This window comes from Equus quagga, chromosome 15 (genome assembly GCF_021613505.1).
Source record: "Equus quagga isolate Etosha38 chromosome 15, UCLA_HA_Equagga_1.0, whole genome shotgun sequence".
NCBI classification, from domain to species: domain Eukaryota; kingdom Metazoa; phylum Chordata; class Mammalia; order Perissodactyla; family Equidae; genus Equus; species Equus quagga.
The window spans coordinates 15,399,786-15,415,901 of record NC_060281.1 but is presented as its reverse complement, the minus strand read 5'-3'; the positions used below and the strand labels follow the sequence as shown (position 1 = coordinate 15,415,901).

The 16,116-nt window shown below is 46.5% G+C and overlaps 1 protein-coding gene across 9 annotated transcripts in view; it reads left to right on the top strand.

Moving 5' to 3' along the window:
• Positions 1–411: 411 nt before the first annotated feature.
• The window catches only part of TFAP2B (transcription factor AP-2 beta), a 32,144-nt gene continuing 16,439 nt past the window's right edge, over positions 412–16,116 (top strand). For 3 of the 9 annotated variants that reach the window (XM_046639799.1, XM_046639797.1, XM_046639801.1), the window contains exons 1-4: positions 1,420–1,703; positions 4,784–4,810; positions 5,967–6,425; positions 11,172–11,232. In XM_046639799.1, the coding sequence (XP_046495755.1) occupies positions 1,623–1,703; positions 4,784–4,810; positions 5,967–6,425; positions 11,172–11,232 (628 nt within the window). In that variant the 5' untranslated portion in view covers positions 1,420–1,622. Of the gene's footprint in view, positions 428–1,419; positions 1,704–4,481; positions 4,594–4,783; positions 4,811–5,966; positions 6,426–11,171; positions 11,233–16,116 lie in introns of those variants that run through there. The other 6 variants (XM_046639798.1, XM_046639802.1, XM_046639804.1 and 3 more) reach the window with 6 other exon arrangements.

Below are 16,116 nucleotides of genomic sequence, written 5' to 3'. Positions count from 1 at the left end.
GTTTATTTCTGAAGTTCCTCCTGAAGCACCTTCTTTGAGTTCCTTTCATTTGATTTATGGTTTAAAAAATTAAATTAAAAATCTACTGAATTGTTCATTATTCTGCATTATATGAAGCGCCTCCTTGGTTTTTATCAAATCGATATCCAGCGCGGTTGTCCGGAGCCCCGTCCTCGAAGACCGTCGGCCGCTGCTCCCGAACGGCAGCGCTCAGCATCCGTGAGCTTCACAGACAATCGGCCTTTGCAGATTAACTGTTACCAGGTTTAATAACTTCCACCTCAAATTGCCCCGGTCCCTCCTCATTCCCTCCCGTCATTTATTTTCTGCCCCAGGGGCAGAGATCCTCCACTGGACTTCCCTTCCGGCAGTGAGGATCCTTCCGCAACCTGAAAGGGAGTAGAAAAATACAGGGAGTGGGGAAAAGGTGAGTATTCACTTCGCGATGAAATTCGCAAACCCTGTGCCTTAAAGGCACCCATTTTCGAGGTTTGGTTAACTTTGTTCTTGTTGTTTATGTTTCCGTTAAACTATACTAATCACCTAAGAAAAAATACACTCAAAACAAACACACACACGTCCCTAAAATATTTTTCACTATCTCTTTGAAGAACATTCTGCTTAAATCTTCCAAAGGTTCAGGTGACCATTTCTTGGTTCTCTATGATTAAAATCAGTTAAAAGTTATAGACAACAGATGGTGATATAAAATGTTCTAAGCCTCTGCAAAGAAGGCTCGGAATTCACATTATGTGAATGTGTGCCTGTGTTGCTCTCAACATCTCAAAAAAAAACTTCATAAAATGGAGACTTCAGCCAAGAAAAGAATGGCACATGGAATCCGTTGAAAATACACACAAACCACCTCTAAAACGACAAACAGTATAGGTTGAGGTGTCCATACAGTATTTAAGTTTCCAAATGTGTTGGGCAAAACGACCAGAAAATATTAGGAATGGTCACTGTGCTGAGCTGGCTTTCCTGTTCCACAATGACAGAGGTACAGTTCAAAAAAAAAAAAGTTATGTAGACATCAACACAGAGAGATCGCCCTTAAAATCCCAAAATTCAGCTTTCAAAATACCCTCCTGCTGAAGGACATGAATAGGAGCTTTTGTGTTTAAAAATCTCAGTAATGGTCCCCCTTTTAAAATCTACATAGAAAATGGGGGACTGTTGGCCCCCTGGTTTCTCATTATGAGTTATAAAGACTTTAGTCAGTGGCTACAATGATTCATCGTTTTCAATCTAGAGGTTTTAAAATGTATATATTTATATTAATCACAGTGAATAACTCTCTCTCCTTTAAATGCATGTTTAGAGTCTGTCGACTCTGTGTGACCCAGGGGTGCTTATATAACTAAATGTGGGTGTCTGAGTGTAAATACGTGTTTATGATTTTTATAATATATATGTCTGTGGGTTGTATCTAACTCCTGTGTGTGGAATAATGTTTTTCCCTCTGCTGAGGCTTACTTCTCCAGCCTATTGTTTGAGACAACAGATATAAGTTGCGATGGGAGAGGAGCGTCGGATTTGGTGTGTATCCCCCATTTCCAATTATAGATGGATCATTACAGACAGCGGAGTCCTGAGAAGCCAGACATCTGCTCCTCACATGAATGCACTCACCTCCTAGAGATCAGGCTGCCATCATGCTCTGGAAGCTCGTGGAGAATGTCAAGTACGAAGATATCTATGAGGTGAGCTGACACCCCCAGATGCATCTTAGAGCTTTGCAGATAGAGAATTTGAGCTTCTTGACACCCCAACTGATACATATTTTTAAGCTATTTACTCGTAGATTTCCGGTCGGTTTTATCAGCTTTCTCTAACTTTTAGAAAAGCTGGCTTGGGGAGACTTCGCTATTCTGCAAACGGACTTTAAGGTTGAAATCTGACTACGTTAACTTAGGAGATTTCTTTTTCTTCTTTTATTTTTCTTTCTCTCTTCCTCACCCCCCTCCCTTTAGGTTCTGATGGGGAATGTGGTTCCACTGAATGTGGGCAGAGAAAACAGAGACGGATAAAGGCAGAGGCTCTTCCTCGTTTTGAGTGTGGGAGAGAATTAGGGTTTCAAGCCTCATTCGTAACAAGCTCGGGCTTTTAAATTTTACCTTCAATAAAATTTCTGAAACCGATTACAAACGGATCCGAGTAGAGGACGGAAAATTAGAAGGAGGGAGGTAGATAGACAGATGGATAGATGGATGTCGAAAGAGCACAGTCCAAGGAGCCGTAGCAGACAATTTTTTCTTTTCTTTTTTCCTTGTGTTTTGCTTCTTTGAGGGTCAGTGCGCCCAAACCACCCCATGTTTTGGCATTTTTAAAGAAATTTTCTGCCCTGTTCAGGGCTCCCGGTTCTCCAGCGCTGAGGCCAGCGCAACTCGTCCTGGGGCTGGAGAAGTCGCGGCAGCCGGGCGGGCGCCTGCCGCCTGTGGGGCCGGGACCGGGGCCGCGCGGGTCCCGGGCGCCGACTGCCGCGGCGGCGGGCGGCTCCGGGCGAGGCAAGAGGCCGGGCGGGGAGCGGACGGCGGCGGAGGCCCGCGGCACCGCGCTCCCAGCGGAGCGGCCGGAGACCTCGACTTGGACGCAGGGGGAAGGGAGGAAGCGAAGACTCGGAGGAGACGTCGAGAGAGGGCAGGAAGAAAGGAAAGCCTCGAGGAAGGCGCAAGGAAAGGCGGAGAGGAGTTAGGGAAGGGGCGACGAAGCTGGCGAGGCGGGAGCGGAGGCTGTAAAGGGGAAAAGTTGCGAGAGGAAGGAGGAAGGGAAACCAAGTCCCGGGCGGGGAGAGCGGGCAGCGCGCGGTCGGACGAAGCGGTGGCGGTGGGACGCGCAGAGCCTCCCCAAACCAGTGGCGGAAGAACGCGACCCCGCCGTCCCGGATGACTCCGAAAGCCCCGGGGGGAGCCACCTGGCGGATGTTGGGAACTGGCAACGCACTGAAGCGGCCGGCAGGCTCCCACCGAGGCCGCAGCCCGGGTCCTACGGGACGGATGGGGCTCCGAGCAGCCGGCCCGCGCGGGCCCCGCCGCCGCCTGGCCGCGTCCCGAAGGCAGCGCGCAGCGCTCGCGCCCAGGGGCCCCAGCTCCGGCCCGCTCTGAATCCTAACGGAGGGGCGAGGGACGGGGGGCGGGGGCGAAAGAGAGAAACTGAGAGACAGGTAGAGAGACACGCAGAGGGAGAGGAGATTCGTCTTTCTGCGAATGACGACTGGGGTTTTCCTTTCCTCTTTGTGGTTGTGTACTGACTGTAACGAAGAGCCGCGCCTCCGCCTGGTGGGGTTTGTTTCGGTTCGGCCTCCTTTTCTTTCTCTAACAGGCGGGATAATAGCACAGTCCGAGGCACTAGAACTATCCTGAAGAATGTGAGCGCCTGAAGTGGGCATGACACTGGCAGGGATGGGGCCACGGTGTAGACAGCTCGGGGTGTACTTAGAGGGATTTCAGGGGGCTCCAAAAGCAAGCGGGATAAAACTTGTTCTTTGATGATGAAAAGTAAACTGGCTAAATGGGAAAGGAGGGAGGGAGAGAGGAAGAGGGAGGGGTGGAGTGGAAGAGGGAAAGAGAGAAGAGAATAAAGAGGGAGGGAGAGAGGAGAGAGAGACACAGAGAGAGAAAGACTGAGAATATTGCAGGTATTCCTAGCTGCCTAAATTTTCTGCTCAAAAATATAGGAGAACCCGCAGCCCGGTGGAAGGAGCCTATTTAAGTCCGGAGGAAGGTTGAACTTTAACAGAAATGGCAGTCAGGCCAGTCGAACGGGTTCCTGAAACATCCAAAAAGGTTTTCTGTTGCCCCTGGCTTTGCCTGGAAAGGATAAGTTTAGTGTACTTGAAGATTGATTGCATGTATTGTAAATTGAGGTAAAAATCAGACTGTATGAGCACTAAAGAGGGAAAGGCGGCACACGGATGAAAAACCCCGGCTCGCCTCTGTCCTTTAATAAATAAGCATAATCTCCGATATTCAGTGAAAGTCCGCAGACGTCACTGTAAACAACCGGGCCCACCGGATTACTTTTCTCTCTCCTCCAAATGATGAGGGAACACCTTTTTATTTTGTTCTTAATCTGCACACAAAGCACCTAGGGCGATCGACTCTTCCCATTAGGAAAGTCCCTCTCCAGGAACAAGGACACCTACGTTCTCTACCAGCCCCCAGCGATGCTCTCCCTCCCTGCCTTGTCCCGGGGAGCAGGGGCTGCTTTACGCGTGTCCCCGGCTCAGTTAATTGAAGTTCTGCCTCTTTCCTGCTAAACTTTTTCCCCAGTCTGCCTTTGCCAGCCCCCTCGTCTGATTACATCTAGTAATTCTCCACTGAATGAACGTCATTTACAATAGTAGGGGAGCTCTGCGCTCGCTGCTGCTTCACGCTCCATTTGTCCTCCATTCTCCCTTTAAAGTACTCGTGTAATATTAATAGTCATGAATATCAATTATTATGAGGCGGTGTAGGCAAGCGGAGGGAGGAAGGGGCGCCTGAGCAGTCTGAGCCCAGCTTCGGGTGGAAGAGGACTGCGTCTGGAGCCCCGAAGAACGGCAGAAGAAAAAAGGCCAAAAAGACAGCAAGAGACGGAGGAACAGCTCTGTCTGTGTGTGACAGGCATCGCCAATCTTGTTTGGGAGTGGGGGGGGGGGGGTAAATTTTTTTTTTTTGATGGCTTGTCCTGGAAACACCTCAAGCTCGGCTCCTGTGTCCAGCTCGTTGCTCAGCTGGACTCCTTGATTGTTTTTTTTTAATCATTGTTTGATTTTGAGCAGTAACCAGGCTTTTTTTTCCAGATGTTAGTCCACACCTATTCATCCATGGTGAGTTTGGATTCACGTTGTACCAGAATTGCATGCTCCCTCCTCTCACTGTCTCTCTGTCTCTCTGTCTCTGTGTGTGTGTCTCACTCTGTCTCTGTCTTCCTTTGAGCGCCTTTGGCTTGGTAATTTAGCACCATAATTGGACGAGGCTGCAGCTGCTTCTCTCTGCATTGTGTGTTCTCCCTCTGAGCTCCATGAGTCAGCTGGGGAGGGGGGAGGCCGAACAGGAAAACTTTTTATTTGCCATTGCAGTTTGGAAATTTAGGTGACTATTTCTCCAAAAAGAACCTTGGGGACTTTACCATGGCATTTCCACAGAGGACAGGGAGAAACTTAAACACCCCTCTCATCCACACACCTCCCCCTTCTCCTTTCAGTTGGTTTACCACTCCAGATAGGACCAACAATAAGTTCTCTGGGCTTTTTTCTCTCTCTCGACCCCAGTCCTTCATTTTCACACTCTGGAGTATAATAGCATTAGATATAGAAAAGAAAGCTTAGAAATAACTCCTGTGGACCACAACTCAACTTAATTTAATGTGGGCTCAGGATATGATTTCAAATGAGATGCATTTCAATCAAACACTATTTAAATTATTTAATTCCTCTTGGGGAGGGAGGGGGACTGGGAACTCGTATCAGGCCGATTCCTCGGAGCTCCTGGAATTACCAGGTTGTGTGGGGAGGTCCTGGTTGCCAGTGAAGGCAGAATTTGGTTTGAAACAGGAGCAGCACAGCAAATAGTGTGAAGTTTTATTTGTTATGCTTTGGACGTCTGGAAGAGTTAGAAAAAAATAGTTTAAAGCCCCCAGAAGAGCAAAAGCCATCTGTATGACTCCTGTATTTTTGAGTAAGGAATCTAGAATCTCCCTGCAAACACAGCTACTTTACCCTCACTCCTTCTGCCGCTTTGCACTCTCAACAGAGCTCAGATGTTGGTTAAGTGGGTGATTTTCCCCATTTTCCCCCCAAAGCCTCGCGTTTGGAATTGCCGAAATCATGTGCCCTCTGAGTGAACTTGCAGGCTGAGTTTCAGCCTCTTGCTTCCCCTGTCCCGGGAGGAACGTACGGAAGCCGGGCTTCTCCATTTGTCGCTTGTGTGTTTTTTTTTTCTTCCCCTTCTCTCTCTCTGTCTCTCTCCTGTCTCCGCTCCCAGGACCGGCACGATGGCGTCCCGAGCCACAGCTCGCGGCTCTCCCAGCTGGGCTCGGTGTCGCAAGGACCTTACTCGAGCGCCCCGCCGCTGTCCCACACCCCGTCGTCAGACTTCCAGCCGCCCTACTTCCCGCCCCCCTATCAGCCGCTCCCCTACCACCAGAGCCAGGACCCCTACTCCCACGTCAATGACCCCTACTCCCTGAACCCACTGCACCAGCCCCAGCAGCACCCCTGGGGACAACGGCAGCGGCAAGAAGTGGGTTCAGAAGCCGGCTCTCTCCTGCCCCAGCCTCGGGCCGCCTTGCCCCAGCTCTCGGGCCTGGACCCCCGGAGGGACTACCACTCGGTCCGCCGGCCGGACGTGCTGCTGCATTCGGCACACCACGGCCTGGATGCGGGCATGGGTGACAGCCTCTCGCTGCACGGCCTCGGCCATCCCGGAATGGAAGACGTCCAGGTAACCACAAACAAACAAACGAAAAAGACAACAAATAAATAACGAGCGTCCCGGGAGAGGGGACGGGTGGGGGAGGGCTAGCTCTGTCTCCTTTGGGAGAGGTAGTTTCCATGTTTAGAACAGGACCAGCTGGACACCACGTATATAACTGTTTATGTGCATACGTGTATGGTCCTATAGTGGCGATTTCTGGAGGTCCAATTACGAAGGCTAGAACCACTAGAAATGAAATCATGAAGGAGAAAAATACATATGCGTGTTTCGATAGTTTAGGATCATCAGAATCAAAGCTAGATGTTTTTGTCTTGCCTTAGCTACCCGACTCCTTCCTATTCTCTTGCGCTTTGTGCGAGCAAGCTGGGTACCCTCCCCAACCCACCCCCGCGCATGTCCCATGATGGGCCTGGCCGGCTGACAGGGCAGGTGAAGACCCGGCCCTAGAGTCTGGGGCTGCAGCACGAGGCGCAGGGTCCTCCGTAGGCTCCAGAGGTTCCTGCTGAATTTGCAATGACTTCCTTAAGCATGACAATGCACCTTGGGAGAAAAGTGTCCGCTATGTTTGTCCAAGTCAGATCTTACTTTGAATGTCTCATACGCTGCAGAACCCTTTCCCAAGATAATTGAGTTCCAGAGTCATCACCCTAGATGTGGAATTTTTGTGGGGAGAGACCCAGAAAGTCCTAATTCTGTTTGGGAGTCCTTGAGGACACATAGCATCTTGGAGATTCTTTTCACCTTTTGGTCCATTACAGGACCATGGTGGATATTCTCCACATCCCTCCCCCTCCATTAATACTCTCCTCTCCTCTCCACCACCCCAGTTAAAGAGGCATGACGTGTTTATTTCTTAAAACAAAAGGCTCCAAACACTCCCCCACCCACCCACTATCCCATCTGCAACCTACACAATGGAGCCTGATTTGGTTGAAAATACTTGTTTAAACTAAACAAAGAAACATCAAAGAAATGATTTCTAAAAACTGTCTGGGTGATTCTGAGCAGGTCTCCTTTTGCTCCCTAATTTAAATAGGCTCCAGAAAAGATAAATATAGTTGAAGCATATTTAATTGACACTTTGGTCTCATTGGCATAGTTGTATATATCAGGCATCATTTTAGACATGGCTCTGAAGCAAAGGAAAATGAAATGGGAAAGGGAAAAGGGTGTGTGCGTCCTTCTTCTTTACCTTGCTGGAAAAAGATGTATTTTGAACAGTTAAAACGTGGTGACAACATCAAATGCTGTCTGTGTGTAGTCTATGATGGTTTGTTGTTTTAAAGAAAATTCAGTTATTAGTTGTTTCCAAAAATGATGGAATCACCTGATTTGTGACTGGATTTACCCATAGTAATAAGAAGGATGGTTTTGTTGATTTAACCGAGCTTGACTGTCCCTGTCTAGAGATATTGCTTATTTCAGAATATCATAAGAGAAAGGAAATATTTGTTTTTTTAATGCATTGGGGTAATATGTGTCTGAGGGGGGAGTTTTTAAATTAACCTTTCAGAGTACGGTTGAAAGTGCTAGATAATGAAAGTGGATCGACTCATCACCATTGCGGTTGGCAATGCTAACACCGGCTGTGTCACCATCACCCTGCAGGCCGAGTGGTTCAGGCGGCTGAGCCCAGAAATTCCCCCGAAAGAGGGAACTGATTTCTTGGGTTTTTAATTTTTTTTTAAGATAGAATTGTAAGGGGTTTTGAACGTTTGGCCAGACGCAAAGGGCGAGAGAAAAACAGGGCCAGGTCAGCGTGCATTTGGGAGAACACCGTTGTCAAAGAGTGGTGCAGGCGGCCAAGTTGTTGCCGGGAACACAGACGGCAGAGGAGCAGAGCGCCCAGAGGAGAGAAAGCGCAGGCCCTGGTCCTCGCATGCTCCCTGCCCCCACATCACCTCGGCCCCATTCCTCCCCGAGACCCATCCCAGCCTTCGGGACCTTCTCTGGATGACCCTCAGTGCAAGGGGTCGCGGAGGATACACGGCGCGCCTGTCCCAGGAGGGAAACAACGGCGGCAGGGATGATCTCTGTCTCTGCTGTGATGACAGGCCTCTGAGGCTGGTGTGTGCTTGATGTGACACAGGACAAGTGACAAAGAAAGACAAGGGGAGGAGGTGTACCTAAGACCAGACCTGCGAAACCAGAGGCTGCGCCTCATCTGCTCCATCCGGGAGGATCCACTTCCGAGTTAGGGATCTGGAGCGCGGGGGCTAAAGTTAGAGCAGCGGGTCGGGGTTTCAACATGCCCTGCACTACGGAATGGGCTGGCGGCGCCCGACCGGTCTTTAAAAGGGACCAGAGAGTGCTTAGGCCTGGATCTCAGTCACTTGTTCCATCTCAGGGGCCTAGTGTCCCCACCCAGCTGAGGACGAGACAGATCCAGAGGGCGCTGCCAGGCGGGTGGGTCTCACGCGAGGGGTACTCACCTGGCCGAGGGTTGGGGGGGGGGGGGGGGGTGTGACCCAGACACACACGCGGGGCCACCGCCCCGACCGTGAGAGAGGAGAAGGAGAGCTAATTAACCAAATGCTTCTAATATTTTTTAAATGAAACTATAAAACCCTGTCAATTTCTATTTCAATTTACTCACAGGGGCTATTAAACTAGCAAATCGCTGTTTGGGTTCTGGGTATGCTACATTTCACCCATTGTGTGTGTGTGTGTGTGAGAGAGACAGCTAGAGAGAGAGAGAGAGAGAGACAGCTAGAGAGAGAGCGCGCGCGGGGGGCAGTGCTAAAAACTCAGGAAAACAGCATCAGAGAGAGAATGAAATGACACCTAGTTTGGAGTTTGTTTAGTTGCCGAGAACACTTCTTTTCTTCTTCCCGTCTTTGCTCTCTAACCTCTCCTCACCTCTACCACCCACGAGTATAAACATAGAAGGATGTTAAGTCAACCCCCCAACACACACACACAGAAACACACACACACTCAAACACACCCTAGTGTCTTAAAGCAACCCCTGGTATCACTTTTAACTAAAGAAGTCTAGTAATTACGAGTCTGAGTTGTTTTTCTGCGCTTCCGCATGCAGTCCTAATTAAATCTTTACGATCCTCCCTGTGACGATTAAGCGCCAGCATGCTGCGTGAATATCCTGTACAAAAACCCAGCAGGCGGCCGTAATTAGATAGAAAATCAGACAAGAGCCTTCTCATTAACTACCACAACTACCCCACGTCGCTGATGAGGCGTATATACATATTTACGTACCGACGTGAGGGTGAGGTGTGGGGGCACACGGTCCTGGCCCGCGAGACCGCGGGTCTGCTTGCCCACAGACACGGGTGAATTATGCTGTCCTGTGTGGACACATCGCCACTGTAGACACGTGAGCATAGAAAGGAGTGAATAGTGTGTGCGCGCGCGTGTGCGCGGTGGGGTCTCCTGAGGAGTTTGGAACAAGTTACATGAAGTATTTTTTTAAAAAAAGCTTTTTACCATTTATTGAGACGTATATGGCATGTTGCAATATGGAAAATGGTTCTTACGGAGAATAACAATTTTCCTCACCTTTCTGAGATCAGAAGAGTGATTATTAAAAACGAAAAGAAACAAATTAACGTGCCTCCGTCCATGATGAGATCATCTCATTTCTAATGTGCTGCTCATTTGGGGGAGGCAGTCTCTCCCCTGTGATGAACACACACCCTGTCTGGGGATACAGCATGAGTGGGTGGGAGGTGCCGTGAAAACACAACCTCACTCTGGAGCCCTTTGTTTTTGATGTCCCTGTAGAGTGGGTGACAAATTGGTCCAAACTTACATTTCTAAGGATCAAGGAAAGCAGCTGTACATTTCAGAAAGACCTGGCCTTTCTTTTCCTTGGGAGGGAGTGGGAGGAAATCCACTGCTTTGGGATGCCCTGGGATGCACAGCCAGAACTCTGTTCTCTGCATCCTGACAGTAAGAAACTCATTCCAACAACTCTTTCCTTCAGAAGTGCTGCCGAAACCCAGGGTTGAGACTTTCCTTCTCTGGGATGAAACTGCGGCACAGAAGACTGAATGCTCCTCCCCATTACCTAGGTGCTGACTGGGAGGATCCAGGCCTCTATGTCTGTCTGTGTGTCTGTAGTGACTGCTTTCCTAACAGGTGTGCTCCTTGCTGGGAAGCAGCAGCAGCAGGGTTGGGAGGGGGAGCAAACTGTGCAGGTTCCTCCGAGGGATTGTGGCTGCGTATCAAGAAGTACATAGCACACAGGGATGTGTATGGACTACAGTGGGTGTGCAATCCTGGTGGCATGCAAACGGGTTCCTGTGTGTTGCTGTTTGCATTCCATCCCAAATTGCTCAGACTTTAATTAAAATCCTATAATGTAAACTATTATGTATTTGTAAAATGACTCTGGGGTTAAGATGCACTGGGATAGAAAACAGAAATTGCTCTTACTAATATTGGTGAAATTCTTTCAGCTCTTGCCAGATCTTCACAATTCATAAGAGCAAATAATATAAAATTTATATGTCTATGTAATATCTATGTTTAATTTAATAACTAAACCAATACTGCATCCAAGATGTCTGTCACAGTTTCCTTTTTCCTCTTCTTCCATTGGAAGAATTTATAATTTGGGTGAATTTCATTTCTATGTTGATTTGGAGGTAATAATGATAATAATAAAACCTCCCTTTGTGAATTAATATAAATGGAAATAACAGAAACTCCAGTTTGGAATGACATGATTTATGTGTGTGATTCTTTAATATCCAGTCAATTTGAATAGTGATGTTTTTATATTCACAGTCAGTTGAAGATGCCAATAACAGCGGCATGAATCTATTGGACCAGTCTGTCATAAAAAAAGGTATGGATTATTCCCCCCAAAAGTAAGCAAAGTTTTCCTATGCATTCATGTCTTGATGATGAGTTTTCACTTTGGGTTATTTATTATTTTACAAAACACAAATGTTTGTTTGCAATCGCAGGACAGTGGCTGTCTGGGTGAACAGGCATGCCGGGAAGAAGAAAATGGGGGCAGAGGGGGGAGGACCATAGGCAGAACCCCGGATGAGAGAGACAGAGGGAGACTATTGCCATTTTTTTCTCATGGTACGTTTGGTAGCGATTCTAGAGACATCTTAAATAATTGAACTACCATCACGTGTGGAACTGGCTGGGAAACACTGCTTCCAAAAACGCGCTATAATTATTTCATTGATAACTGGAGTTTGCTGAGCTAAAGCCTATGTCATTGAGACTGCTCCATTTCTCCTTGTTTTTGTATTTGATTTTTTGGTGGTAATTTTGTTCCCAGTTCTCTATGTTTTATGAGTTGTTTCTCGTTATTTTTTTAAATTGTGCCAAATGTGTTGCTAAATATGCGCATCCTGAGAAGCTGAGGCAGCCTATGCACATTTCTAAATCTTCCTACATATGCATTCGTGATTTAGTAGGACTGTGGAATCACCCCATACTGTTAAAGGGCATGTGATATTAACAAATGTTTGCAGTCTCTTGTACAGCTGTAAGCAAAATAATTAACTAATTAAACTAATTAAATGTAATTACAATAACTCATTTCGGGCGTATTGCAGCTGCTTAATTTTTCCCCCTCTTCTCCGACAGTCACTGGGAGAATGTCTGGCGATTAGTGTGGCTGCTGAAAGGCCCGAATGTCACTCACATGCCACAAATTTAGGAGCTTAAACGTAAACAGCGCAACCTTTAATTATCGCAAGAACTGGTATTTGGAGATACAGTTTTAACTACTGTAACCCTTTCTTATCGATTCTGGCAAAAGGCATGTCCTTATGTTTGGTGTCACTTATGTCATTTATGGTTTGTTTGAGCCATGACATTCTCAAAAACAATTAAAAGAAAAAGATGCTTTGGAAAGTAATCCAGAGTCAAGCTGTCAAGTAGGAAGACTGAAGTAAGGATTCCAAACAGGGTGACGTGACGTGTTCTAAATTTTCTTCTTTTACAAATGCAGAAAAAGTAGTTTTGAGAGGTAGAAGGTGGGAGGGGGAAGCTGCCCTTGAAATGATGCCATTTGGCTTTGTAATGTAATATCCTGAAGAATAATAGTGAGGTTTGGGGCAAAACTATTTATTTTCAGTGTTGCGCCAAATGTCTCTCCCTCTCTTCTTTAGATAGTATCATTTTGGTTTTTAATGCCGGCTTTTGGGTTTCCTCAGATACCCGGGCTCCTGGTTTAGATTTGCAACTGTGCTGACAGCTCACTTTCACCATTTCCTCTTGGGTCTTCTCTTTTAGTTAATTGCTGGCTGATGGAGGTGGTGAGGGGGGGGGTAAAAGGGAGGTGCTCCTCCATTGGCTTTTTTTGTTTCTTTTTTGTTTTAGTTCCCCCTCCCTTTTCATGGAAAGCTGGAACCCCTCAGCTCAGAGTTCTGTATTCTAGAAACAGCATTTGGGCTGGCAGTGGGGCATAGCCAACAGATGACCAATCAGAAATGCTCTTAGCAGCAAGGCCAGGAAAAATATTTGAAACTTAGTTTGCCTAACAAATGGAGCTGAAATATTCTTAGATGTGAGATGCTTTGCTTTCAGGGCTTGTATGTGTTTGTAGCAAAATCTGAATATTTCTGTGTAAGGGATTCTCCAGGAAGAAGAAAAAGAGAATATTGATTAAAGTTGCTGGTTCTGTTTTGGAAACATGGAGTACTTTTTATGGTCCCCAAACTTTTTAAAAAAATGTGTGGCTTAAAACATCTATGTGGTATCCCAGTCACTTTATCGATTTAGGGGGCGTGGCTACGAATATGAAGTGTTAGGTCAATTCCATTATTTAATATTTCAGTTATTTGTTTTATTACATGAAGAAAAGATCCTAATACCCTACTTCTATCTTTAGAGGGCCATGGGCAAAATGGGAATAAGTAGTGGCTTTATTTTTCTAGATCACTATGAACCACTTAAAATAAGGCCATGGGTTCATTAGCTCCTTTGCTGCCCCCTGGTCTCCCATCTTTGTCTCCTCCCCCACCTTTATGAGGAGTGTCTCTAAGAGATTAATTTCGTAAAAGAGGAGGTGAGAAAGTTTTCTGAACTAAATACTCTAAATTTCAACAACTGGCAGGGGACTCAATTGCTTAATGTATTTTCTACGGGGCTTTAGAGAGATTTTTAAAATTCTACCTCATTAATAAAAGTGCAGCAACTGGACTCAGTTCAGGTGTGTCTGCCTCTCCGTAGATTGAAGCCAAAAGACTCTGGCATAAAGGATCTATGTCTTTATGTCTCTCTCTCTCTCTCTAATTATGGAAGGGCTCCCTCCTAAAATTTAACCAGTCCAATTTTTCACCCGTGTTGTTATCACCCATAGATTATAGGCTAGCTCTCTTGTTATGTTTGCTATCTGGGCTTAGCTGACATTTCTGAAGTAATTTAGTTAAGAGGAAATGAGTTGTTCCCAGTAGAGAGAGCAAACGAGTGGAGTGAAGGTAGCCAGCGTGATAAATGGCTCTTTCATTTGAAGATCTCCAGAGCTCGTTTACGGCTAATTTTCTGTATTGGCCCCCTTTGAGCTATTAATGCAATCGTCAGGGACCGTGGCCCCTCTCCTCTTAGCTGCCCCATTAGAGCTCCCATTAAGCCTCCCGGTCTCAACTCCATGGCGGGAGTGGGGGGAGTAATGAAAGGTGCTTTTTAAACTCTCCTAATCTAAACCGGCAGAGGGTGGTTAATACGATTTGAAGGGGGCTGGTCAATGAGCAATCAATAAAGTAATAATGAGAAGGATTCGGTACATTAACAGTCTAAAAATCCAACGAGACATTAAAAAATCATTCTGAACTCTCAGTTCCATTAAGATTAGGAATCTAGGCCGGGAGGAGGTGGGGTGGTGCCCAGCTAATAATGATCACTGCCACCATCCTACAGCCTAACTGAAAAAAGGCTCACCTAGGCTTGAAGAAGTTGTTTTTGGTGCAATCAGAGGCCAACGTGCAGTTGGTTTGACACCTAACACAGCAGAAAACATGCTGAGATTTCTTGGAAAGGCTAGCGTGGCTGGAGTCCCAGGTTCAAATGTTGTGACTGTGGGGCATTTTCATTGGTCTTAGGGATATCCTGTTGGGTTAGTTTCAGTTCAGCCTCCATTCTCTCCCACTTTTTTTGTGTTAGTTCTGGCCCCCTCCCCACAGAAACGCTTTGATTGGTGTGGATTCTTTTGGGGGGTGGGGGGTAAATAAATTGCCAATTTCAATGACAATGGGTTCTGTTGGGATTCTTCCTTCTGACCTAGAAGGTTAAAAGCATCGCGTCTTGTCAGAGCCTCTGAAAGGGTATAAGTTTCCTCTCAAAGGAAGAGGTTCACATTTCTAGAACTGACTTGGATTCCAATAGGTATGTCTTCAACTAGAGACTCTGAGATACATTCCAGCCACCCAGGGAGTAATCAGAGTTCACAGAATTTCGAAGCTGGGAAGGGTAGACACTCTTCTCCAGCGCCCACCCCCACCCTCCAGTGTAGAAACCGAGACAGAAGATAAGTGACTTTCTCAAGACCCTACATGTCCAGTAAGTGATGGGTCCCAACTCAGTGTCCAGTCTCTTAGAGTTTGCCCCTAAAGGATACCAACACTGGATGTTTGTAGTTTTTATGTTCTAGCATCCTTTGTGGAATACTTTTATTTTTCTTTCCAGACTTTCAGTGCTCACACTTATGCATGTGCTATATATACATGTGGAATAACATGTAGCCCTCAGTTAGATGACAAACAGTGCAAGTAGGAGGAAAGGGGTGCTCTGCTGGTGAGAATTATTTCAAGCAATGCTCAACCTCCTGTTGGTTTCCCGCTGTAGTTTACATATTTAAGTCCGAGTACCTGTCAGAGGGACTTACCCTTGAATCTGTTAGATGCATTCATGTCTTCCCTTCTCCCCCAGCAGCAGATCAGACCCACAGAGGGTCTGTTTCCAGTCAAACACAGGATCTCAAAGCTACAGTTTCCCACATAAAAAGAGTACAGATTAAGAACTGGCCTATTAACACTGTAGCTCTACATATTCCACTAATGAATAATATTTTCTCTAATCACTTTTCCTTCCTCTCTCTTAAATAACACTCCAGTCACTGTAATGAAATATTGATCGGTTTTTAAACCTTTTTTCTTCTCCCCAATGAAATGCACGGAAAAATGGAAGGCAGCAAGTTTTTCGAGTGTTATATCCAGAAGTTGGCCCATGCCATCCAACTGAGAACGGAAGAGAAGAAAAAACCCACCCAGTTTTAATGTATGCACAGAAAATTGTAAACATGTAAAGAACTGAAAGCTTCACGCTGAGTTTTGCCATGCTCCATTTCCTTACCATTTCCTGCTGTCGCTTTCAACCTATCTTAGTCATCTCTGGGTTCTGTGAGCAGGAACAGTGCGCTCATAATTACTAACAAATCAACCGGGCCCTGTTGCTCTCTGGGTTTATTGATAAGCTGGAGGAAAGCAGAAGGGAAAAGACAAAGAGAATAAAATATGGGGTTAATCAGCTGAGCTAAGCAGGTGTGAGAGCGGAGGGGAAGGTGAATGAGAACAGTGCTGTGGATGTAAAGGAAAGTCGGGACAAGAAATGTGTAGGGTCTTGTCCAGGAGACCACTACTAAGGCCAGAATGGGAGATAGGTTTAGAACCTGAGGATGAGAGAGTAGCGAGTGGGTACATGATTGATATTTCAATTAGAAAATGGAAATAAAATCTGAAGCCAGTCTGCTCAAATAGTCTGCGTCTTT